General features: G+C 36.5%; 1 protein-coding gene across 5 annotated transcripts in view; it reads left to right on the forward strand.

The window, feature by feature from the left end:
- Positions 1 to 25749, forward strand: part of LOC133663515 (trichohyalin-like) — an 85430-nt gene that overhangs the window by 38453 nt on the left and 21228 nt on the right. For all 5 annotated transcript variants that reach the window (XM_062068022.1, XM_062068024.1, XM_062068021.1 and 2 more), the window contains 14 exons: positions 4115 to 4203; positions 4273 to 4357; positions 6603 to 6719; positions 8420 to 8514; positions 9670 to 9751; positions 13090 to 13202; positions 15164 to 15329; positions 15447 to 15553; positions 15739 to 15772; positions 17357 to 17451; positions 17630 to 17780; positions 17948 to 18031; positions 21093 to 21199; positions 21325 to 21445. In XM_062068022.1, coding sequence (XP_061924006.1) covers positions 4115 to 4203; positions 4273 to 4357; positions 6603 to 6719; positions 8420 to 8514; positions 9670 to 9751; positions 13090 to 13202; positions 15164 to 15329; positions 15447 to 15553; positions 15739 to 15772; positions 17357 to 17451; positions 17630 to 17780; positions 17948 to 18031; positions 21093 to 21199; positions 21325 to 21445 — 1446 coding nt within the window. The remainder of the gene's footprint in view (positions 1 to 4114; positions 4204 to 4272; positions 4358 to 6602; positions 6720 to 8419; positions 8515 to 9669; positions 9752 to 13089; positions 13203 to 15163; positions 15330 to 15446; positions 15554 to 15738; positions 15773 to 17356; positions 17452 to 17629; positions 17781 to 17947; positions 18032 to 21092; positions 21200 to 21324; positions 21446 to 25749) is intronic.

The following is a 25749-nucleotide window of genomic DNA, read 5'->3' on the forward strand; positions in this document are numbered from 1 at the left end:
AGGGCTACCAGTTTGATACACACTTAAATAAATTGCCAGAAGTAGCCAATTTGCTCAATTTACCTTTAACTCTGTTATTAGTAATAATTAATGATATTTATCTTTGTGGAAACACTGATCATCTTAATGATTTCTCACAATAAATATATATAGAAACAGATAAATATCAATATGCAACACTTTATTTTTATATTTTCTCTAAGTGCACATTTTTCAAATTGAACATTTTCAAATTATCACTTCTAAGACAGTCTTGTGAAATCACAATATCCCATTTTAACTAGCTAGCCACTAACATTTTTTTACAAATCATGAATTACTTTGCACCATGTTTGTACAAAAAATAACTCATGTAAAATACAAAAGTAAACTCTCAAATTTTTAAATCATGTCACACTTTGAACTGGACACCAAATCTGTTATCTGTTTCTTTGTCAGTTAGTGGGAAGCCTGGCATTGCATGCTGTTAACTAGTGTGTTGTACTCTGGTGTGTAACTTGACACTGCAACTCTGAGTGAGTCTTGCAGATGTGCATCAGTGAGGCGTGTTCTGTGTTTGTTCTTGATGAAGTTCATGTCAGAAAAGGCTGATTCACAAAGATAAGATTTTTCCTCATTGTTTGCGGAACCTTCTTAATCTTTTGGACATATTTTCACAGCAATCTGGCCTTAAGCTTAATTATGATAAATGTAAAATGTTAAGGATCGGAAATCTAAAGGGAACATCCTTTCGAATGGAATGCAAAGTGCCTGTTTTGTGGACAGATGGACCAGTTAACATACTTGGTGTTGTTGTCCCAGAAAATCTGGAAGATCTAGGCTCAGTAAATTATGATAATCGACTAAGAAAGCTGGACAAAATTATGCAATTATGGGAAATCCCTAACCCTGTATGGTAAAATGTCTATTGCCAACTCGTTAATTATTCCTCAATTTATTTATTTGTTTTTGTCATTACCAGCTCCATCACAAAACTTTTTTAAGATTTATGAGCGGAGGGTCTTCGATTTTGTCTGGAACGGCAAACCAGAAAAGATTAAAAGAAAGGTTTTGTACAAAGAGTATGAATATGGGGGCCTGAAACTTCTCAACCTTGAAGCTATGTGTCTGTCTTTAAAAGCATCAATTGTTCCAAAGATGTATTTAAACATTGAGTGGTACACAAATGTCCTGTTGGACAAAAAACATGTACTGTATCAAAAGAAATTGTATCCTTTTTTACAAGTGATCCCCTCCCAGAGAGTCTGCTGGGAAACATGGCGGGGTTCATAAAGGAAACAATCCACTCATAGTGGTGTTTTCAATTTTATGTGCCAGAAAAAAGAGACGATATTTTGCAGCAGTTAATATGGATGAACTCTAATATTGTAATAGATGGAAAGCCTTTCTTTTGGAAAAATATGTTTGAAAGAGGAATCATTTTTGTCAATGATATCAATGAGAATGGTAAAATTATGAAGTATGATGAATTTAGAGCTATGTATGGTGATGCTTGCTCAAGCTTTTCATTTTATCAACTAACTGGAGTAATTGGGAAAAGATGGAAACAAATAATTAATTATGGAACTACTAAATTATTAGTTTGTAAACGTCTAATAAGAAATTCTAGTTGGCAAAAAGGAACTAAAATAAATAGAAAAATATATAATTTTTATTTAATAAAGAAATCTTTGAAGGCTGCCTCATACAACACAAATGGAAAATGGGAGGACTTTTTTGACTGCCCGTTGCCATGGGATGCCATATTCAAACTAATCTATAAAACCACTATCGATGTGCAAAATCGTTATTTTCAAATTAAAATTATTTATAACTTCTTACCCACAGGGAAAATGTTAAAATTATGGAATATGACAGAGTCAGATGATTGCCGATTTTGTTGTCAGGAGCCTGAATCCACCCTGCATTTGTTTTGGTATTGTCATATTGTGTCTTTGTTTTGGGTGGAAGTTGAAAAAATGTGTTTAAGGATTGGTTTGTTTATGAAGCTTAATGTGGTTTCTGTTATTTTAGGAGAGTTCATTGACAATCATGATTTAGTCAATTTAATTATAGTACTCGGTAAAATGTTTATTTTTAAGGCCAAAAACAGATATTCACTTAGTATTACTTTCTTTAAAACATTTATTCAGTATTTTCTAACTTTAGAAAGTTACATGGTTGAAAACAATAATGATGCCAAAAAACATTTAAAAAAAAGATGAGAGGTCCTCAAAGGCTTATTTTGAAAGTATAATTATGTTTATAGATTATATGATATCTGTTGTTGTGTTCCCTAATTTGAGTGACCTGGACATAATCTGGACTGTACATAAATGCTTATTTTGAAAATGTAATTTTGTTTATAAATTATATGCAATCTGTTGTGTTCCCTAATTTTTTTCTGTGTACATGAATGAAGGTGTGTGTTGCTGAGTCCGACTTGGACATTATCTGGACTGGGCCTGGTTTTAAAAACCCTTTAAACAAATCTAATTTCATTGACAACCTGGTCTGTTGAAGATAAGGCTCTTTTTAAAAAAAAATATAATAAAATAAGATAAATAAATAAAAAACATTTTCTTGGATAAAAAAGAAAGTAAAACAATATACAAATAATTACATAAAAAATAGTAATTAATGAAAATGTTCGTGGACCAGCAGCCTATACAATCATGTGTGCTTCAGGGACTGTGTCCCTTGCAGATGTGTTGTCTATGTTGTGGGAACCAGAATATTGGTAGCAGAAAGAAATAACCCCTTTTGTGTGAGTGGGTGTGGATGAGTGTGCATGGGGGAGGTTGTTTGGGTTGATGCACTGATTGAAAGTGTATTTTGTGTTTTTTCTATGTAGATTAAATTTTTTTTTTTAAATTTTTTTTTTTTTAGAACAGGCCCGCGGGCGACTCATATGGTCCTTACGGGCGACCTGGTGCCCGCGGGCACCACGTTGGTGACCCCTGGTATATACTCACAAGAAACCGAATAGCTTTGTCTTTGACCTTTTTTTTTACTTAAAGAAAGCAAATTAACAATCAGAATAGTTAACAAGATAAAAAAAAATATGGATAAATAAATGAATACAAAAAATAAAAAATGAATATATGAAATACAACATTTTTTACATACATAAACACAAAATAAAATGTGTCAACAAGTTGCATAAAATAAATTAAAAATACAATATAAATAAGGCACTGCACAAAACAAGATATCAAACCAGTATGACTTTAACAACTATATTACAAAAAAAGGGGATCCTACAGAGTTCTCTATTTGTGCTTTTTAATATTGCATTAACTAGAATGACTTACAAATTACTGTACACCAGGGAGTACTATAATTACCTTACGTTACATTATTATTTTCCATAACAATTTAGCCCCCTCCACAATATTAACCCGACGTTAAAACAGAACTAGCTATTTATTGATTAGCAATTGCCGAATCATGTAACATTAGCTTAATGCTAAAAAGCCAGGTTACTATCACATTCTGTAACAGACAAATAATTTCATGTAGGCTAACGTTACCTACCTGCTACCTTTGTCTTTTTCTCGTTTCTCCTCTTTTCTCTTTTTTCTTCCCTGGGCACCTGACAGTTTGGGCTGTTTTGACATCTTGTGTTGATTTTTTTATGTGGTGACGTCCAAAAAGAGTCATGATACAGGAAGGGAGGGGGCGTAATGTTGTACCAAATAATATTTCTATTAAATAGGCTTTACTTTGCATTTTAATTAACGTGGGATTATTTTATGTATTTAGAAATAATAGTACCACATTTTTTTTAATTTTTTTTTTTTCCCTCCAACATTTGTGGAACTGGCGTGGCGCCCCCTGATGGACGGCACCCTTAGCATTTGCCTATACGGCCTACGCCACGGGCCGGCCCTGATAGTGATGCCCGGTATACATGAAAACGGTTCATTGAAATACAGATGTCTGCACCACTTTTGCACTTACTATCAGTTGTACACGCAGTCTCAGTAGATGCAACAAACCTACTTGCGGTACAGACGATTTTATAGTTTGAAACGCTATCTAGCATGTATTATTTGAATTTCACAATGGCTCTTGCTGTTTGAAACTCATTGTTAATTGACAATTTGTTTCCTGCTTTTGATGTGTGCTGTAGGCACCGTCAGACTTTGAGTACACAGAGAATTCTGCTGTCTGTGACAGAAAGCAGAGGATGGATGTCAAACAAGAGAAGACTGCCAAATGGTTTGTTCACATTTTAATTGCAAACTGCTACCATGACCACAGCCTTTCTTTTCCCTTCTTTTCCTGCAGCCAAGACATCCAGAGCACAGATGCCGTATTGGACTCAATAGACGAACAGAACAGGGACAAAGAAGAATCTATCAATAAACCTAGTGTGAGCTGACATACAAACATACATACAGGAATTTGTTTTCCCAATCACAAATTTGAAACAGAAAGAATGTAACGGTACAGGTATTCAAATTGTCAGTCCCTTTGACTCGCGGGCTTCATGGCTAGCAATAGTGCTAAAGAGTTTTCAGAAACCCAAGTCTGCTGTAAAAGTCTTGTGTTTTTAAACACATAGCCTCTTGGTAAATTACATAAACCGACAAGAGGGTAAACGAAAGCAGTGTGATGCCATCATTCAGCAGTGCTCCAGAACAGGGCTACTATATAGAACTATTACTGGTAATTAACTTTAATTTACAGAAATTAAAATAATACACACTGTTCATGAAATTAACATAATACACACTGTTCATGAAATTAAAATAATACACACTGTTCAAACTCTTACTGTTGCACTTTGCTAAAAAAAAAAAATGCTGCAAACCAGGTGTGTCCAAAGTGCAGCAATTTTTTAACCCCACCTTTTTTTTGCTATCAATGAGATACTGTATATTATTGAAAATTTTAATTATTTGCTTTGTCGCCTGTAACACAAGTATTTTATAATATAATATAGTATATTGACCTATATTGGACAGATGTAGCATCCTTTATTTTTTCTGTATGATACAGTTGCGATCAAAAGTTTACATACGCTTGTAAAGAACATAATGTCATGGCTGTCTTGAGTTTCCAATAATTTCTACAACTCTTATTTTTTTGTGATAGAGTGAATGGAGCACATACTTGTTGGTCACAAAAAACATTCATGAAGTTTGGTTCTTTTATTAATTTATTATGGGTCTACTGAAAATGTGACCAAATCTGCTGGGTCAAAAGTATACATACAGCAATGTTAATGTTTGGTTACATGTCCCTTGGCAAGTTTCACTGCAATAAGGCGCTTTACAGTATCTGTAAAGGATTAGCCCACATTTCATGTTTTGTTTGTACACAGCCAGACAGCATATGCACTGTAGTTGTACTAACACGCATAGCGTGCTGCGTGTATAATGATCGATAATAAAGTGACTCACTCGATTGACAGTTCGTCTGGTCCAGCTGGCCCGGGGACGTTTCCTGTTGATTTTGGTTAAGCGATGCATTTATGTCAAAATAGCTTGGCTCCAAGTTCTATATTTATTTATACCTTCAAAAGTATAAGGTTGTAAATCCTCATTTGTCCAAAAATAATCTTCTTCGTTGTCTGTTACCAAGTCTGCCATGATTAGACAACACACTTGTGTTTGATTCCGGAAGTAGGAACAAACATTTGCTGCCAGAAGTCAGGAGTGCGCTGCTATGGAAACAGAAATCAATGCGCGGAAGAAATCAATCCCGTAAATGATTAAAATGAACAAAATACGGTAAATATTGAACATATTACCGTATTTTTCGGACTATAAGTCACAGTTTTTTTGATAGCTTGGCCGGGGGTGCGACTTATACTCAGGAGCGACTTATGTGTGAAATTATTAACACATTACCGTAAAATATCAAATAATATTATTTAGCTCATTCACGTAAGAGACTACACATATAAGATTTCATCGAATTTAGCAAATAGGAGTAACAGATTGTTTGGTAAACGTATAGCATGTTCTATATTTTATAGTTATTTGAATGACTCTTGCCATAATATGTTACGTTAACATACCAGGCACGTTCTCAGTTGGTTATTTTTTGCGTCATATAATGTACACTTATTCAGCCTGTTGTTCACTATTCTTTAATTATTTTAAATTGCCTTTCAAATGTCTATTCTTGGTGTTGGGTTTTATCAAATAAATTTCCCCAAAAAATGTGACTTATACTCCAGTGCGACTTATATATGTTTTTTTCCTTCTTTATTATGCATTTTCGGCCGGTGCGACTTATATTCCGGAGCGACTTATACTCCGAAAACTACGGTACATATTGCTATGTACATGTGTATTACTACATTATTGCAGTGTGTATATAAAACGTTGCTGGAGGGTTTTGAAGTTGTTTTAGAGGGCTTTAAAGGCTACAACGATGACTTCCGTTAGCCGCATCTTTCAAGCGTTTTTTATCGTCTTTGACATTGTAAAAGAAAAAAAGACCTGTGTGTTCTTGTCTCTTATAATGATTATAATGATTGTGAACGATAGGCAACATTTTTTTTTAAAAGTGCAGTTCCCCTTTAAAACAGAGTTGTGTACAGAACCGGTACTATAGCCTACCATCACACACCAACAAGCTGCATTTTGTCTTTTGTTTGATTAAAGTTAAAAGTGCCCTGCAAGAGAAAACATCTTTCTCCAGACCACAGAGACAGGGATTCATATCCTCCAGGAGAAGAAGAAATGTACACCAAAACTTATAGTAGAACGACACAGCAACAGGTACATTTCACTGTGCACCGAATATCCTCTCTTTAGCCTTAGTTGTATGTTTTTTATTGTTTACATGTTCTGTCTATGGGACCACGTCTGGTGTCCATGCCTGTTAAGTCTCCACTGGCATCTTATTCAGTTACGGCCCTATTCTCTCATGTACTTAGGTGAAAAAAGGGCGGAGCAAGCCTTAAATGTGGGCGTTCTGTTAAATCTGGCCTTTTGCATGTTCTCTAATAGAAGTATTGTTGGTCCTTTGAACGCCTGAGGCTGCAATAAAAATAAGGTGAAACATTATAATTATAATAATTTGAAGTTTGAATGCAGCGTATATCACACATAATAAAATGTTTGGAAAAAAAAAAAAAAATTCCACAAAACTATCAAATCTATTCTGATCGCTTCTGAACTCTTAATATCACAAATACCACCAGGGTGGCCACACTAATTGGGTGAAAGTTTTATCTACAAATTACTATTCACATCTAACTAGTGTCAGGGCTTGGTAAAAAGGATTGGACTCAGATGCAGAGTAGGGAACTTTTACAGGCTTTTATTTTGGCAGCTTCCTTTCACCTCCAAAGTCAAGGAATACAAAATCTATGTTTAACCAAAAAACTAATCGGCGAAAACGGTTCCAAAAAATAGGAACAACGGAAAATCACTCCGAACGGAGGAAAACACAAGCAAAGACGAACTATAATTGGCGCAGTATATGCTATAAAATGTATTAACAAAAAACGCTCCAACAGGAGGAAGAAACAGCTATGAAAAATTCTACACTAATAAAGTTTAACAAAAATAGTCACTCAAAAATTGAGGAAGGAATGAAAAATAACTGATAACTTACCACTTCGGCTGAATAAACTCAATAACAAAAATCACTCTGCTGAGGAGGAAGAAAGGAAAACTCAAAATAGCCACGAAGGGATTCAAGATCAAGGAACATAAGCAGGAGACAAGGCAAGACATGGACATGGGCATGGACGCTAGATAGTACGAATAAACGAGACAATCTGGCACAGAACAAAGGGAGGAGGCTTATAAGACACATGAGGGTAATAGGGAACAGGTGGAAACAATCAGGGAACAGGGATGACGTCAGACTGATGACACAAAAGGAAGGGCAAGTGACCTGAAACGAGAGGACAGTTCCTTCTCAAACTAAAACATGCAAATCACAAGACAGAAAAAAACCAAGACAAGACATCCCTCACCGCGGTTTGACAACTAGGAAGAAGACGCTGTTGCTACATTAACATGACGTCACACGTACACATGACAAACTGCCTGGAATGATCGGCTTTTTTAAATCTAAAGTGTTATATTTTTCATGGATTTCAATGACATTCTCAATGTTAGTAAATCTCAGTGTTTCGTGATTTTCGCACAGCTAAGATAAAAAGGTCTCATGGCAAAGTCCACCTTATTTGTAATAAACCTGCCTTCATTCACGACTTGAGCACTTTTGCTTGGGTCCGTGTGTCTGCAGGCTGGATGGGAATGCGAATAAAAGAAACATGCACAACTTTAAGCACATAAAAAAACACCTCTGCGCAAACGGGAAAATAGGGCCCTTACAGCAAATCTTCATTGTTGATCGACATGTTTTGTTCTTATCTGTTTCCTAAAGCTACTGAAAGAGTTTTTCTATATGGAAAATTTTGTTAATTGAAACTTGATTTTTGTACTTTGTTTGTGTACGGTAGGTACCGTCAAACTATGTGAACACTGACAGTTACGGTTACCGCGAATGCCGGCAGGAGATGGATGTCAAGGAGGATGAAGAGGAGGCTGCAAATAGGTTTGTTGTTGTACACATGTTGATGGAAAACTGCTAGCATGTAAAACAATTGTGGTGCTATTTCTCAAGCAGGGTTTTTCAAACTTGGCTCCAATGAATCACTGATAAGAAGGAACATTTTCCAAAGGCCCCCTTATAATTGACTTTTTTTTTAAACTGTCATTTGTACTTTTTTATTTATATCAAATACGGCTGTGAATCTTTGGGCACCACACGATTCAATTCGGTTCTTGGGGGTAATGATTCGATTCAGAATTTATTCTCAATTCAAAATCAATACTTTTTAATAACTTTGGCTGCCAGTTCTATGATTAACTACATTCCTCCATAAAATAGATAAACAGCTCTGATAAATTTCTATTTTACCCAAAAGAAAACTGGTTTTGTTTAATAAAATTCTACCCAAACATTTAATAAAGTCAATTACAAATAAGGCAACAAGAGAAGTAACCCACACTTCTCTTTTTTTAAGTAAATCTGTGCAGCACATATGGGCATCTACATCAAAAATATAATTTGTCTGAGAGGTTGGACAGGACAGACTTAAAAAAACATAATAATTAAATAGATTTTTGATTTTATAAATAGAATAAGAATCGTTACAAATAAGAATCACGATTAGTTCGAAAATCTATTTTTTTGACACCCCTGATATCAAACATTTCAACCAAAGTACTTAAAATCTGTTTTTAAGAAATTAAATTCACATATTTAAGTAACACATTTTAGACCTTTCAAAAAATAGTAACCAGACTGTAACAGGCAAAATTTAATTTTTTTATTTAAATTCATTTTAACTTTTTTAAAAGTTTAAATGAATTTAAACTTTAAAAAAAGAATACTTAATTGTTTTTAACTTTAATACAATGAAATCATTAGAATCATTACTTACTGCTTCTTATTAAAATGTTATCTGATTCTGTAAGTGAAAAGATATTAGCTCAGAATGTTTTATATACTGCAGTAATGTACTTTTACCAACACGCCATAATATAATTTTTTTATTGCAAAAAAAAAAAGGACCTCAACCTATAGTTTGTGGACCTCTGGGGTCCCTCAACCCCATTATAAGAATCCCTGTTGTACTGGTGGACTGACTCCAAACTTGACCTGAGGTATTGTCTTTACTCGTTTTCCTGTTATGTCTCCCTGTAGCCAAGTATTCATTGGTGAAGACACCAACAGTTTTCCAGTTGTTGAGGACCAGGAGGAAGAGGAACCTTTCAAAAAACCAAAGGTTAGTGACTAAAGAATATTGGCCTTGAGTATAAATATTTTTTGGACATGTTTGAAACACAAGCTACAGTCACTGATTGGTTTACATATATTGTGAAAGTGACCATTTAAAAGTACCAGTGTTGGGAGACACAGAGTTACAAAATAGTGGTGTAATTATTGATACGTTATTTTTAGGAGTGTAACGATATGTCAATATGGCCAACTATCACAACTATTTCAGTTTGAGATCCGAAAAAAAATGTGAACAAAGCACATGTAAATAAATGATAAATGGGTTATACTTGTATAGCGCTTTTCTACCTTCAAGGTACTCAAAGCGCTTTGACAGTATTTCCACATTCACCCATTCACACACACATTCACACACTGATGGCGGGAGCTGCCATGCAAGGCGCTAACCAGCAGCCATCAGGGGCAAGGGTGAAGTGTCTTGCCCAAGGACACAACGGACATGACTAGGATGGTAGAAGGTGGGGATTGAACCCCAGTAACCAGCAACCTTCCGATTGCTGGCACGGCCACTCTACCAACTTCGCCACGCCGCCCCTGTACTGTACATAGTACGACACACAAAACTCGAGACTTGATCAAGCCTTTTGTAACGTTCCACATTACAAAATAAATATGTATGATTTGTGCTGATATTATATCGGGTCAATATCGGTATCAGCCAATACTGAAGGCCCCATATCAGCATTGTATCGGAGGTGAAAAAGTTGTATCCAAAGTTGTAGTCCAAGGTACTCGGCTATAAACAAGAACAGTAGTTTTAGTCCACATCACTTCTATTTTCTTTTAAAAAAAAAATATGGTTAAAAAACTGAGTGGCTCAAACCTTCGTTATCTGTCATCTGTGCCGGTGTGCTCAAGAGACACATTCATTTAAAGGCGTTACTCTTTAACGTGCACCTCTGTGCAGAAAAGCATCGTAAACATTACAATACATTTCATTCAGGGGGCGCTCCTTTGTTACAGTGTTTAGCTGTAATGTACTAAAACAGTTTCATTGTTTTTGCGCTATTTCTGTTTATGCTGCAAAAAACTTTAAATTTGTTTGTTTCACTCCAATCTCAGCATTGTGATATCAATGTATTATCTTTATCAAAAGCCATTTAATGTAGATCCTTATTGTATTGCATCTGAAGGTACCCTGTTATTCCCATCTTAATCTTAATGTGTCAAAGGGCCGGTTCTAGGCAGGCATATATGAGGAGGCAGTCAGAAATTTGAAGGGGGCTTCATGTGTACATGCTCCAGCACTTTTTTTCAGCGCTAATACAGGAGTAACATTGCCTTCTTCATTAAATTTGCTTGTTAGTTACAGTAAAGGCCTGATTTACTAAGATCCAAATACCGCGTGAGCAATCTATAAAATAGCGTGTATTAATAGTGGGTGTGTTGCGGGTGATTTATTAAGACTGTGTGTACAATTGTAAAGTGATCAGACAGCCTTATTTAAATGAGGATTTTGCATGTACTATATAGGGCATCACAATGGAGACACTCATTTACTGCACATTAATGTTATCATGCTCCTACCTGGGGTGTTTTGTTGTGTTTTCAAACATGCAGGAGACATCTACTATTTATGGGCACTTTAGAAGCAGTCGTGCAGTGCATCAACATTGACACCATTTTTCTTTTTTCTTCTACCGCTGAAGGTGCATGGTAGGGAGGCTGCACTTACTCCGCTCAATACGCAGCAATGCACTTCAAGAAGTTTTTTTTCTATTTAAGACATATTTTAATGTTATATATTCTATGTGGAAAAAAACAAAAGTTATTTAAAAATACTAAAGTACAGCAAAACGCATCAATTGAATTTGTTTTAATCAGCCTCTTAGGTCCTCTAGCAACTATAAAATTATGTTGCTGAACAGACATTTTTTTGTTTCTGACACGTATGATGGAGGATTGTGGTTTGTCCATCGTGTGTCTGTGCAGCACGAGCACTGATCCTGCAGCCGCGTATGGAACTGTCAGTTTGCACAATTACTAAATAAAACGCAAAATAGTGCTGTCAAAAAGGTGGACGAGTGTTGATAAATCACATTGAGCGTGATAATTACATTCGCATTTTCTCCTCCCAATATTGTGGGCATTTTGATGATCAGCTTATATTTTGCAGACGCAAAATGGATCGTACGCCTTATTCTGCTCACTTAACAGACACAATGCTTTGCGTGTGCTATCAGATTTGCACGTGTTTTAGTACACGCAAACCTTTAGTAAATCAGGACCTATGTGTCCACCTCCAACCTTGGAGAAGAGGATTGTACTTTGTCAGGCCTCTACCTTCACACCTGTACAACTTGGGTGTCGCATCTGAAGACTAAGTTAACCACAATAAGGTGTCAATCTCTCTGGAGGGAAACTAGAAAATAAAAGTAAAATAAATATCCTTCATCCTCATTTTATCAACCATCACAATATTTATCTTAACTTGATGGCCTAATTCATAAACTGAATTTAACCTTTAGTAGGACTTCACACATGCAATAGTCAATATTTACAAAATTAAATCAATCTTCTCAAACTAGTATATCATCAGGTCAGCTGAATCACACCTCAAAGTTTTTGTATTCTCACACACAGAGAGAAAATTAACAGCACTGCCTAGACTCGTATTGTCAAAGTAATGTTTTTTTTCAAGTTGTGTTTTACTGTACCAACTAACAGGGAGTCTGCAGTTCCCCTGTTCTTTTAAATTGTATTTATTTTCATTGTGTTCTCTGACCAGTAAGCATGTCGACACTTGCAGCGTAAGGAAGTTCACTTTGTATATTAACGGACAGAAAGCAAAGCATGTAGACAATTTGAGTATGGGGAAGTTTTACATTGATGCAAATGGTAGACTACATATTTTTTTCCTTACTGTTTAAGCAGGAATAGCACCTGTAGCTCTTTTCGACAGGACACCTGAAGCAGCAAATACACACAGCTTTAACTTACAGTTGGGAGAAGATGATATCATACGAGTGTTGTAGCGTGTCCCTTTTTCAACAGATTTCTACGCTACTGTGGATAATTTTGTCAACTTGCCATAAATACTTTTTGTGGGTATGTTAAAATGTACTTTCTCAACTTCAAACATTTTGATTTGAGGGGGAAATACATTTATTTGAGGTGGCTCTGCCCCCTCTTGCCTCTAGGTAGAGCCCCGTTGTGTCTTTATGTGTTGGGTGTTGGCAGAGATCATTGTGTTAACCCTACACCACCTCCATATTTATTGTTGGTACACAAATATGTTGTGCTTTCTTGGGATTTTTATCAATAAGTTGAAGTGAAACTACCATTGTTAATTGGTGTTTTGCCCTTTTTGTGTGTTTCCTAAAGCTTTCTGGAGGATTTAAGGACTCCAACTATGTTGTTTACTTTGACAGTCATCTGGCGATAGATTTCCACAGACAAAGAAAGGATGGGGATGAGGATTCCGAAGGTACCAAAAGGTTTGTTGGTCTTACTTTCCTTTATAGAAATCAGCGATAATTGGACATTTAGTGGTCAAAATTAAAACAGACTTAAAGGCGTAAATGTGCTCAAATTAGTAATGTACTGCCATAACATTGACTTGTACTGCACCACAGACATGCGGTCAGGGTAAGCAGGTGATAAAAACATTTTAAAAGATATTGCCAAAATAATGTTTTCAGAAACATTTTTTGCACCATGACTTTCTACACTGTACAATCTACACTGTAATGTATCTAATGTAAGTGTGACATCATTATTCTGAGTCAAAATTAATTGGGATGGAGTACGTGAGCTAGCAGGTGCTTACTGCTACCATACCATACCACCTGTTTTACATAGAAAAAGCCAGCAGATTGTGTTTGAAAAAAATGTATTTAAACAAACAAAGTTCAAAATCGCCTCTAAGGTTGTTCTTTATAATCCCAGGCAATGTTAGAAGAAAGCCTTATGTTTGGTAATAGAATAAAATAATGTAGAGAATTTTACTCCCTAAAGCTGCACAATGTGGTCAGCATGTTGGCCTCAACGTCAGGAGATCGAAGGTTCAAATATACCTTTAGGCATTTCTGTGTGTAGTTTGCATTAGAAATGTCCCGATTGTGGGATTGCATCGGGGGATAACTACATTTCCGGATTCTTTGTTACATACGTGCCGGAACTGCATGAATTCCAGAAGGGTGCATGTCTTGCCAGAACACTGGCCTCGAATTTAAAAGAAAGCTGTAACGAACACATCATGTACCCATGGTGCGGAGTTGCTTTCAAGATACTAATCCTCACCACAATTACATAAGGAATTGCTAAGCATGCTACACACACACGCCCACACACACACACACCATTCAGAATGACACAAGAAGCTAACCGCTAAAGCTTCAATGTAAAGTAGGGGTAATCGATCAACATGTCGATACTATCGATACCTAGTGTGGCATCAGTATATAAACAATACTAAAGTGATTACATCTGTATTTTTCTTTTTCTTATTATTATAAAATATTTTGGGTCCTTTTTGTTAATGTTTACAAACTCAAGGAATAAGTCTCTGGATACAGAAAAGCTTTGAGGGCAAAACCCAAATGACTTAAATGGGAGCCAATAGCAGTTTTTGTTTAGTTATTGTGCATTATCCACTTTTTTTTTTTTTTTTACCATTTTATATTATTTAATACCACAAATACATCTGATTTACAACAATACTAGAAAATTGTAAATTTGATAAGAGACACTTTATAAAAATGTGTTATTGTATTCACTTTTTATTTTGCATGTTTTCTCCAGGTTTTCTGCGAGTATTCCGGATTTCCGCCATGTCGCCAAAACATGTGTGTCTGGTTAAATTAGTGCTAATTAGTGCTAACATTTCGCACCCCGCTAACGCCCTCCACTCCACTCCTCCACACACCCACTCTCCACCGCAACTATAAATGGGATCATTTGTCAAAAGCATTATATTATAAGTAGACCTCTGCATAACATTGTATCCTTATTAACATTAAAGAAAACAAAATAAGACAAAATAAATATGGATCAACTTACAACAAAGAATAACTTTATTAACATTTTCCTTTAGTCTGTAAATGAAAAGTTTTAAAGTGCATCAATATGCCTCCCCGGCATCACACCGCTCGACTATTTGGGAAGGACTGTGTTAATTAGAGACTCATTTGACAGTGAATGTGTGTATGTGAGTGTCAATAGTCTAGTCTTGACATGTGCCCTGTGATTGGCTGGCAACAAGTCACATTTCATACACCGTCTAATCTTCTTACTTTATGCATATCAACTTAAACATGACCGCACTAAAGTAATCACTAAGCTTTTTGCATTTTGTGTGAATGCACCTTTGAATCCTGTAACACTGACCGTGAGAATTGTGGTTATCAAAACAACCTCTGTTGAATATTTTGTTGGATCTCCTTACCACTCCCTGCAGTCAAGATGAGCCTGGACACGGCTCCTTTTGTAAGGAACCCATCCAGGGCACGGATGGTGCTATGGGCTCAGAAGCCAAACAGGTCAAGGAAGAAGAGAGGCCTTCCAAACAATTTGGGGAATTGACCTGTTCTCATGGCTACAATACCAAATCGCCAACTCATCAGGTAGTGTACATGCATTACATATTATTGGCATCATGTTTCCATGTTCACTCGAGTTTACCTGAATTGTAACTTGACTGTTAGTTGACAATTAGTTTTGTCCTTTCTTGGGTCTTGAAGACACAAGTGTATATGGACTGCCACACTTGCGTTTGTCCTGACAATCAGCATGCATGCCTTGAAGTCCATGTCAAAGTGAAGGATGAGGGGAATGTGGCTGCCAAGAGGTTTGTTGGTCTCATGTCGTTTATGAAACGGTGACTATGATCTGAGGTATTATTTATAAAACCCAGACTGTCATTTTTTCAAATCTTTCTAAGCAAACTAACAATACTCTTTTATGAGGTTTGTAATTGCGATCTTGTCTTGTTTACTAAAATCATCTTCATACATTTCTCCCTTTTCCCTGCAGCCGTGATAAAGAGGAGCCAAGTAAAGCACATGGAGTGAGTGGCTTTATTAGACTGTCATACATTGTTACACGCAACAAAAATACAAACGCAAAATTTAAGTTTTTGCTCCCCTCTTATATGATTGTTTGGATGTGCGACCGAGGGTGTACCCCGCCTCTCACCCGAAGTCAACTGGGATAGGGTCTAGTTTACCCTGAATGAATGAAAATGCACCTGTGTTATCTATAACATAAGACTGCCTAAACAATTGCTGGGTTTCATATGACGTCACGTCCACTTTGTTTCGTCGCGGCGTTATGCACTTGGAGGGCAAACAAGCTTGAGCCTAGAAATAAATCAAGAGGAAAACACGCTGGTAAGTGAAGAGTTTGTGCTGAAAATGCAGATTTGCTGTGCTGTTCCAAGCTTTTGAATCAAGAGAGATAGCAAAGAGCTTTTAATAGAGTCCGGAAAAAAATGGTTCATAAAGAGAAATAAAGTCTGGGAAATTACAAAAGAGCATAGAGGGAAATGGCTCTCCAACATGTCGCTAATTTCATGTTGTGAAGTATAGTCGGAACATGCTCTTCGTCAAAGGTTTGTCTGAACATTTGATTTGTTTAAAAAACTTTCTGTGATGCAGTTGGGTTTATTTTTTACTACATAGGTAGTGTTTGAGAGTAGAACTAAGTGTAAACTAAGGACAAGAGATCACATTAATTTGTGTTCTTTTAAGTTATGTTATGGTTGCTATACCTAAATATAACTATGAAGACATCTGGTTCTGGAAATATGCGACCCAAATTGCAGTAACAAATACTGTGATTGGTGACCTAATCGACAGTATTTTCTTTGTCAATTTTCATAGCAGAAACTGAAACTTAAAAGTTGTTATTGTACAGGAAAGCTAAGTTTTTTTATTCGACTTGGATGCCATTATAGTGTCTTCGGTGCTGTTTGTTAGCATCAGTAAAATATCCTTAATAGTATTAACAAACTAGATTAATAAATCCCTCGTAGGCTCGACAGCATACTGAATCTTGATATCGCTAAATATTGTTGGAAACCAAACATTGCTGAACAACAGAGAAATATAGCTATATAATGAGACAAAATATGAACTTCACAATATTAAAACAATTGCGGACATGAAAGTAAATGACAGCCTTTGTAATAGGAAATCAACTGAAAAAACTAAAGTTATCCTTTTTAACATTAGCATCACATGGCACTTTTTAATGTCAATCAAATACGTTACTACCTGACGCACGAATAAGTCCAATTATTGTCTTTCACGGAAAAACGCTTAATTTGTGGAGCCCTCCAGATGTAAACACATGATGTGCCTCCAATGTTTTCTACTTTAAAATCCTTGTGAGTGTAGAAGAAAGGGTGGTTGAGCAGTAATGAACAGTCGACTTCTGTGATGATGAATGGTTCAAATCTTTTCTTAAGAGTTATAAATCCACTCCATCCCATTTCAATATTTTTTCATGACAGCTTGTATACTTGCCTCCAAAATTTTCTAAATACACCCAAATCTGCACTGATTTATATAAATTAATTAGCTTAATGGGACTCTTGCCCTGTGCCTGAAACCCGGAAGTGCCTTACAAGTTATTTCTTTGTGTCCTTAAGCGGTTGGGAGAGGTTTTGGAATCCAGCAATTCTGCTTCTGAATCGGATTCAGATTGTAAAGAAGGGGAGGATAATGACAGTGAAACTTCCAAAAGGTTTGTTGTTCTTGCAATTAATGAATAGACGATGAGATTTGTCATACCACTAAAGTGACCAAAGCCACTGTTTGAAGTTATCACTGCTGCATGTGTTTACACTTACACTGACACAATGCTCTTGATATTGTTTGTCAACTGATAAGATTATTATCTCTATTTTCTTTTCTCATTATAGCCAAGATGACTCGGTACATGACCCTTCAAGTGACGATGTCCTCGATCACCAAGTGGATCAGGAGCATGAACGCATCCAGCGCGCTGATACTGTTAAGGACATAGAAGCTAAAGAAGACATGGCCAAAGCGGGGCCTATCCAAAACCTTGGAGTGAGTAGCTGTTCTTATGTTATGTTTCTCACAACCATCTTGATGATTGTATTGATAAAGTCTATCCTCTCGTAACGTTATGTAATGCCTCATGAGAGGAGTCTGTTACTTCTCAATCCCTCTTTCTAAACACAAATGTAATGAAATATTCCTTTTTACTTTGTCAGGATCTTTTTATCAGTGGATTCTTGAGTGTCATAAGCACCAGGCAAGAAGAATCAGTATCTCATACTCCACCCAGCCTGGTAATGGTAATGGTTGTAGCCTAGTTTATTTCCGACATGCTTAGCAGTTACACCACAGCAACAGGTAGACCCACAGTGTACCCAATGTCATGCATTGGCATTTTACTTGTATATGGTATGTGTTTGCAAATGGGGCAGGTACAGAATTGAGTACTTTTAATAATACCGACCAAATGGCATTCTGACAACCAGGTGTCGATACATATAAAATCAAATGGTAGCAATATTCGATACATTTGTTACACGTGACGTCACGTCCGTTTGCAGACTTGGCATCGGGTTAAGCACTTGGCGGGCGTATTTACTTGACTACTTTGGTCATTTTGCAACTGTCCATGCTAACAAAGCAAGTATGCCTGATACACAGGTGTCAAAATCAAGGCCTGAGTGTCAGATTATTGAATGTGGCCAGCGAAAGCCTTTATATGCGCCAAAAAAGTATTTTATCTTTTCTTACTAAATTAATTCATTCTTTTCATTTTGACAGCAAAAATACATGTATTGAATGCAATTGCATATATTTTGAACTTTAATATTATCTACTAATGCACCTGCGATGAGGTGGCGACTTGTCCAGGGTGTACCCCGCCTTCCGCCCGATTGTAGCTGAGATAGGCTCCAGCGCCCCCCGCGACCCCGAAGGGAATAAGCGGTAGAAAATGGATGGGATGGGCAACAAATATTATACTATCATATGTTTCAAACTTTTTTTATAGTTAAAGCAAAAGTAATAATAAATATCTCCTTAACTTATGATTTCAAAGCAAGTGTTCCATCAATTGTACACTGTAAAAATGTAAATAGAATGTAATACCGTTTTTCTACTTACAGTTATATGCTGTAAAAAACACTGTACATTTTATGGCAAAATGGAAAAAAAAATGTTTTAAAAGTGTATGTAAAGAAAAACAAATTTACATTATTGCAATCAGTTGATAAAACATTGTCCTTTACAATTATAAAAGCTTTTTACAAAAATCTACTACTCTGCTTGCATGTCAGCAGACTGGGATAGATCCTGCTGAAATCCTATGTATTGAATGAATAGAGAATCGTTTTTAATCGGGAAAAAAATCGTTTTTCAATCGAGAATCTTGTCGAAATTTAAAAAAAAATCGATTTTGAATCGAATCGTGACCCAAGAATCGATATTGAATCGAATCGTGGGACACCCAAAGATTCATAGCCCTAATATATATATATATATATATATATATATATATATATATATATATATATATATATATATATATATATATATATATATATATATATATATATATATATATATATATATATATATATATATATATACATATATATATACATATATATATAAAATATATACACATTTATATATATATACACATATATACACTGTGTGTGTATGTATATATATATATACAGTATATATATATATATATATATATATATATATATATATATATATATATATATATATATATATATATATATATATATATATGTATATATATATATATATATATATATATATATATATATATATATATATATATATATATATATATATATATATATATATATATATATATGTATATATATATGTATATATATATATAATATATATGTGTGTATATGTATACGCACGCACACAAACATACATATAGGTTTTGGGGGCCCCCTCGTCAACACAGTTCAATTATTGTAATGTCTGTCGAGACACTTTAAGGAGGACAGGAATTCCATCGACCACTTTATTGAGCAAATATCTTTGTTGTTGGCCGTAACCACATCAAAACATTTGTATAAAACTTAGATTTAGCAAAACCAGTCATTGTCTGCCGTACAAACCAGGCCAAAACCAACTCTTTGTCATCTGTCATATCAATAGCAGCCGCTCGCTCTTTCTCACTTTCGCCGACACATGCACTCATCATGGCACTTCGCCAGTGATGCATTTAAGGTCACATAAAAAGTCAGACAGCTCCAACACCACATATCAAGTTTAAATTCCAGTTCTTTATACTATGACTCCTCAATCAGATGTGTGCTTATTCTACTGTCGTTTAATAAGAATGTTAATTTATAGATATTAATCATGGAATGCTGTTACTAGATTACAGAAATGCAAATAAAAATAGATATTATACAGTCAGAAAGTTACAGGAATATACACTTTATCCCATGCTTACATCTAATTGTGCAACATGAAAATGTTTTAAGGTGATCTCTGAAAGCGGTACAAGGCCTTCCACCAGACATACCATACTAGTACACAGCTCATTAAAAACAAGACTTTTTTGTTATTGTCATCGTAAGTGGGCCAAATCACGTATAATTGAAAATAACCTCGTAGAAATGATTGCTGTCATTTGATCATAACATTGAGCCATTTAAATAGTAAGGATGTCAGGTTTGAGACAGGTGTGCTGTTGGTATGGCCACAGTGTGCATGTAGATGTTGCTCACATGTGCTCCACTGAATGCTCAGGGATTTTTTGCGTTTGCTCACATTCATGAAAAATTAAAAGGGAACATTGTCATGTACATCAACAATATGATTTGCCTGAGCGCCTGGACAGGACAGATAACAAAAAAACACTTCATAGATAAAGGGCTCAACAAAACTCATTAAAAGCACATTGAACTTATTGCCAATAGACTACTTCCTGACAACGGCAACACACCTAAGACAAACTATAATAAATGCATACTTTTAAATGAGCCTCAGAAGTGTAAGAAAACAAGATATACCAACTGGACGGCACAGTTATCAGTTTTGAAGGGTAAATTAATAAGAGATTTCATTATTAAACAAATTACCACATGAACACACATAAAAGTGCCAAAAATTAGTACTGTTGTGGTCTGATGCTGATTACCAGGTACAGATGTGAAAGGTACCATCCCTGTTTGCAACACATCTTGTGTTCCTTTCTTGTCATATGCTGAATTGAACTCGGGTGGTATTAGTTGCATAGAAGGACTGATTGTTGTAGTGATGCTAATCTTTGCTTGCATGTGTCTTTTTAGTTCTCTGTGTGTGGTGTGATACAAGCTATTTTGTTCTGTGTATGTCCTTAAGCTGTTGAAAAGGTTTTTGGGGCCGTTTTTGGAATCCAGCAATTCTGCTTCTGAGTTGGAGTCAGATGACAAAGACAGGGAGGATAATGACACTGAGGCTTCCAAGAGGTTTGTTCTTCTTGCCATTGATGCAAAAAACTATAATCACATTTTTGTACTATTAAAGAAATGACACAATTCTCTTTCGAATGCTTATCAACAGTGTTTTGTCCTTTTTTACCAAACCTTTGTAGCCAAGATGACTCAGTAGAGGACCCTTCAAGTGACTATGGGCATGAACGCTTGAAGTGCAATGTTGGGAACCTAAAAACCAAACTGGGCAAGGACAAAAAGGAGCCTATACAAATGCTTACAGTAAGTAGTTGTTATGTTATGTGTTATAGCAACCACCTTAAAGGGGCCATATTATGGCTTTTTGTACCTATTGGTACCTGTTATTGTGTATTTGGTATCTACATAAGTCCCGAAAATTTTAAATCAAACCGTGGAGGCCTTCCTTCATACTTCCACCAGCTGTTTGGAATCTGCAAAGCCTGTGACGTTTTTCGCACCTATGACGTTATAAATTTACCCAAATGCCTTTTTTTAAGGGCTTTACATTTTTAATAACATTGGGTGCCAGTTCTATGATTAACAACATTCCTCCAATAAAATAGATAGCTCTGATTAATTTCTATATTACTTTCAAGAAAACTAGTTTTGTTTCATTAAATTCTACCCAAAGATTTGATAAAGTCAAATGCAAATAAAGCAACAAGAAAAGTAAACCACACTTCTCTTTTCTAAAGTAAATGTGTACAGCAATAGGGCACCTACATCAACAATATGATTTGCCTAAGTGGTTGGACAGGACAGATTTGAAAGAAAAAAAAGATTTAGGATTTTTTTGAATCGATTAAGTCACAAATAAGAATCGCAGTTAATTCGAAAATCTATTTTTTTGACATGCCTAATACACATGCATCCTCCGCTGTTGCCATTGTCTAATACAATATAGTTCAAATTTGTATTTGTCAGAAGACTCGCTATGCAAGCGCTAAAAACTACAACAAAGATGGAGGGGAGAAGACACTGTTTAAGTGGAGGCACGAAAATAAGTCTGGCCACAAAACGGCGCATCCTGAAAATACATATTCTATGCAACCTTTGTTGCGTTCTGGTGGCATTGTCGCGGTGGTCGTGTTCCAAGGATGCGGAAGGACAAGAGGCATCGTGTAGGTAAGAGTCAAAACACAAAATAGCGTGCTGCTTGGAAACACATGTGAAGCAAAAGGTAAAAACGTAGCTCTTTGCATGAAAAACGGAGGTAGTAGAGTAAAGCCAACATAAACAGTCGCAAACGGGTACGAGCTAAATGAAAACAATAAATTGGACAGCGCAAACTGTGGCATAAAGCAAACAATGGACTTGGGCCAAGTGGATGGCGAGACGGGTAAACAACATAGGGCTGCACGATTATGGCCAAAATATTAATCACAATTATTTGCATCAATATTGAAGTCACGATTATTTACTGTTAATTAAAATATACTTGATTTATTTTAAACAAACAGTGTGTAAACTTGGCTTTCATTTTAAAATGAAACTTTAAAAACAATTCATTAATAATAAAATAAACTGTACAAAAGACATAGGGCTAACTAAAACAAAAATGTCATTGCAGAGTGCGATCAAAAAGTGCCAACAAGTGAAAAATTAAAGTATGCACGAAAAGCACTTACAAAGGAACACATTCATTGTTCTGCTCACATTATTTATAGGACATATGTCCTTGGCCAAATAAAATGTGTTTCTGTCCGTCATTTTGGCGTGTCTTTGAGAGGTGGTCCATCGGTGCACAGTTGATGTTACGGTCGTCTGTATTTTAGGCACCACTCCTTTTGTAGCTGTTTGTCCGGGCTTTGCGCCGGTGACGGGCGCGATGGTGGTTGAGGAAAGAAGGGAAGTGTTTTTAATGCCTAACTTATCTCCGCAACTCGATAATTTGTTAGGATGTGCACACTAACACAGCTTTGCCGTGCAACTCGGTGTGGCGTTTGTTGTTGGTTCATTCGTGTGGGAGCATTTCCGGGTTTCAGGAAACAAGTGGGAGAGTGCGGTGGTGTTTCGGGGTTCAAAAGCTGGAGTGGGTAACTGTGTGGGAGGGGAGAGCACCGATGTAACTATGCATTTATTTTTACCAATATTTACTGGCTACCTTGAACATCTATGCAAATTGATATTCTTATAGCCAGACCTGTGTGTTTATTTTTGTACCTGATGGTTTCGGCTACAACTGTTGCCTTCCTCAGAGGTTGTCACGTGATGTTGCTGTGGTCAGCTGATTTAAACCGTTTTTGGGCTGTCTTCCTGCTTGTAGCAGGCTGACAGCGTCATCTGCAGTCCGACCTCTTCAGGACTGTGTCCCATAAGCAGGAAGATGGCGCCAAAAACTCTTTAAATCAGTTGACTAGACACGTCACAGCAACATCATGAGACAACCTCTGCGGAAGAGAACAGTAGTAACCCAAACGTCAGGTATGGAAATAAACAAACAGGTCTGGCTATAAGAATAACAAATTGCATTATTATTTGAAGACTAAATGAACCTCTTTGGATTACCTTCAACATCTGTTGTCACTCACTCTTACTAGCTCTCACATGAGCCCACTGTCTATCAGTCGCCCTGTGGCGGTTGGCTGACTGTTGGTTATAAACATGCTCGGTTTGAAATGCAGTTTTTTAAATGTTAATATCACAGACGATCACCCTCATTTAATCGTGGCTGCCAAAATCGTTATCACGATTAAAATTCGAATAATTGTGCAGCCTTAATACTGGTGGAAAAACTAATTAATAAACAGAAACTGGTGTGTATGATCAGCGCAACCAGCATGTAAACAAAGCAAGGAGCGCTGAAACAGAAATAGACTTTAAACATATGAGAACTAGAACAAACTCAAAACAAGACATTAACTGACGTGACAGGTCATGGCAACATTTTGAACATTGAACCAACATTACATGTTATGTAGACCGTAAGGAAGTTTTTTAAATGTAGAAAACAAATCTTAATATGACCCCTTTAATCTTTTTTTATAGATTATACCCATCCTCTTGCAATGTTAATGTACTTATACAACTAGTGTTACTGATTACTTTATCAGGAGACCTATAGCAGTGGATTTCGGAGTGGAATAGACAGCAAGCTGCTCAGCTTTAAAGGTGTTGAAGACAACGGCATCCTTTCAGAACAGGAGATAGTGTATTACCAGACATTTGCAGAAAAATGTGTTGTAGTATCGGCTCGTTATACTCATTAGTTTTAATTGTTCCAGCTTAGTTATGTGAGTGTTTAAGTGTTGAATCCCCTTACAAGATTAATAAAGAATATTCTCTAAAAGTTTCAGACCCTATCATCACCTTATCTTGGTTTAGATTGGTATTTGCACTAGTTGTTTTGATATTATCATGTGGGCTTGAGGGTCCCTCAGAGTAATAGTCAAACATTCAGTGTGTGTGCACTCAGTACTCACAAAGCAGTGAGGCTGACCGTGCAGAGGAGATGATCGAACAAGAAACGCAAGAGGAGTTCTGGTGGATCAGCAGCCTGAACATATCCAGTTCACAGATCATGTTGCTCTGAGCTCAGTTGGGAGACAAGACAAGCGAGGAAAGGAATTAGTTTAGGATATACTTTTTTTTATCCCACAGTGGAGGAATTACATAGTTGCAGTGCAGGTTTTTACATACAGTAACAGAAGTGAAGCGTAATGAATAACAAAAAAAAAAATCATATATAATAATAAATAATAAATACTACTTATTGCTCACTAATATGTATATATAGAAGATAAAATAGCCTTAGTGCTCTTGCACTGTGGCTGTAACAGTCTAATGCTGAAGGAGTTACTCAGGGCCTCCACGTGCTGTGCATGGGTTGAGATGGATTGGGCATTATGGATGTCAACTTGGTCAGCATTCTTCAGTCAGCCACCTCCTCCTTGGTCAGCATTCTTCAGTCAGCCACCTCCTCGATGCTGTCTAGAGGGCAGCCTATGACGGAGTCTGCTCTCTTAATCAGTTTATTAAGTCTGTTCCTGTCTCTGACCGTGCTGCCCCCACCCCAGCAAACGGCAGCATAGAACACCGTAGAAGCCACCACAGTGACCCGCGCACTCCGAAGGACCTCAGTCTCCTCACTGTACACAGTGTTTAAAATGTGAGTCCAGTCCAGTTTATTGTTGAGGTGAACACCCAGGTATTTAAATGATTCCACTATTTCTATATCTGATCCCTGGATGTTCACCGGTGTGGATGGTGGAGCTGACCGCCGGAAGTCAATCACAAGATCTTTTGTTTTACTGGTGTTCAAGTGCAAGCGATTACGTGCACACCAGTCAACAAAGCCTGAGATGACTTCTCGGTATTCCTGCTCGCTCCCCTGAGACACACATCCCACCACTGCGTAGTCGTCTGAGAACTTCTGCAGATTGCGCCGGTTGGGATGATGACTGAAATCTGAGGTATAGAGTGTGAACAGGTTAGGTGAGAGCACCGTCCCTTGGGGAGCTCCTGAGGAACAGTCACGCAGCCTCACGTACTGCGGCCTGTCGATGGGGTCGTTAATGATCCATGCAGCCAGGTGATGGTCCACTCCCGCCTCTTCCAGTTTCACC

The sequence above is a fragment of the Entelurus aequoreus genome, linkage group LG13, assembly GCF_033978785.1.
Source record: "Entelurus aequoreus isolate RoL-2023_Sb linkage group LG13, RoL_Eaeq_v1.1, whole genome shotgun sequence".
Lineage (NCBI taxonomy): Eukaryota > Metazoa > Chordata > Actinopteri > Syngnathiformes > Syngnathidae > Entelurus > Entelurus aequoreus.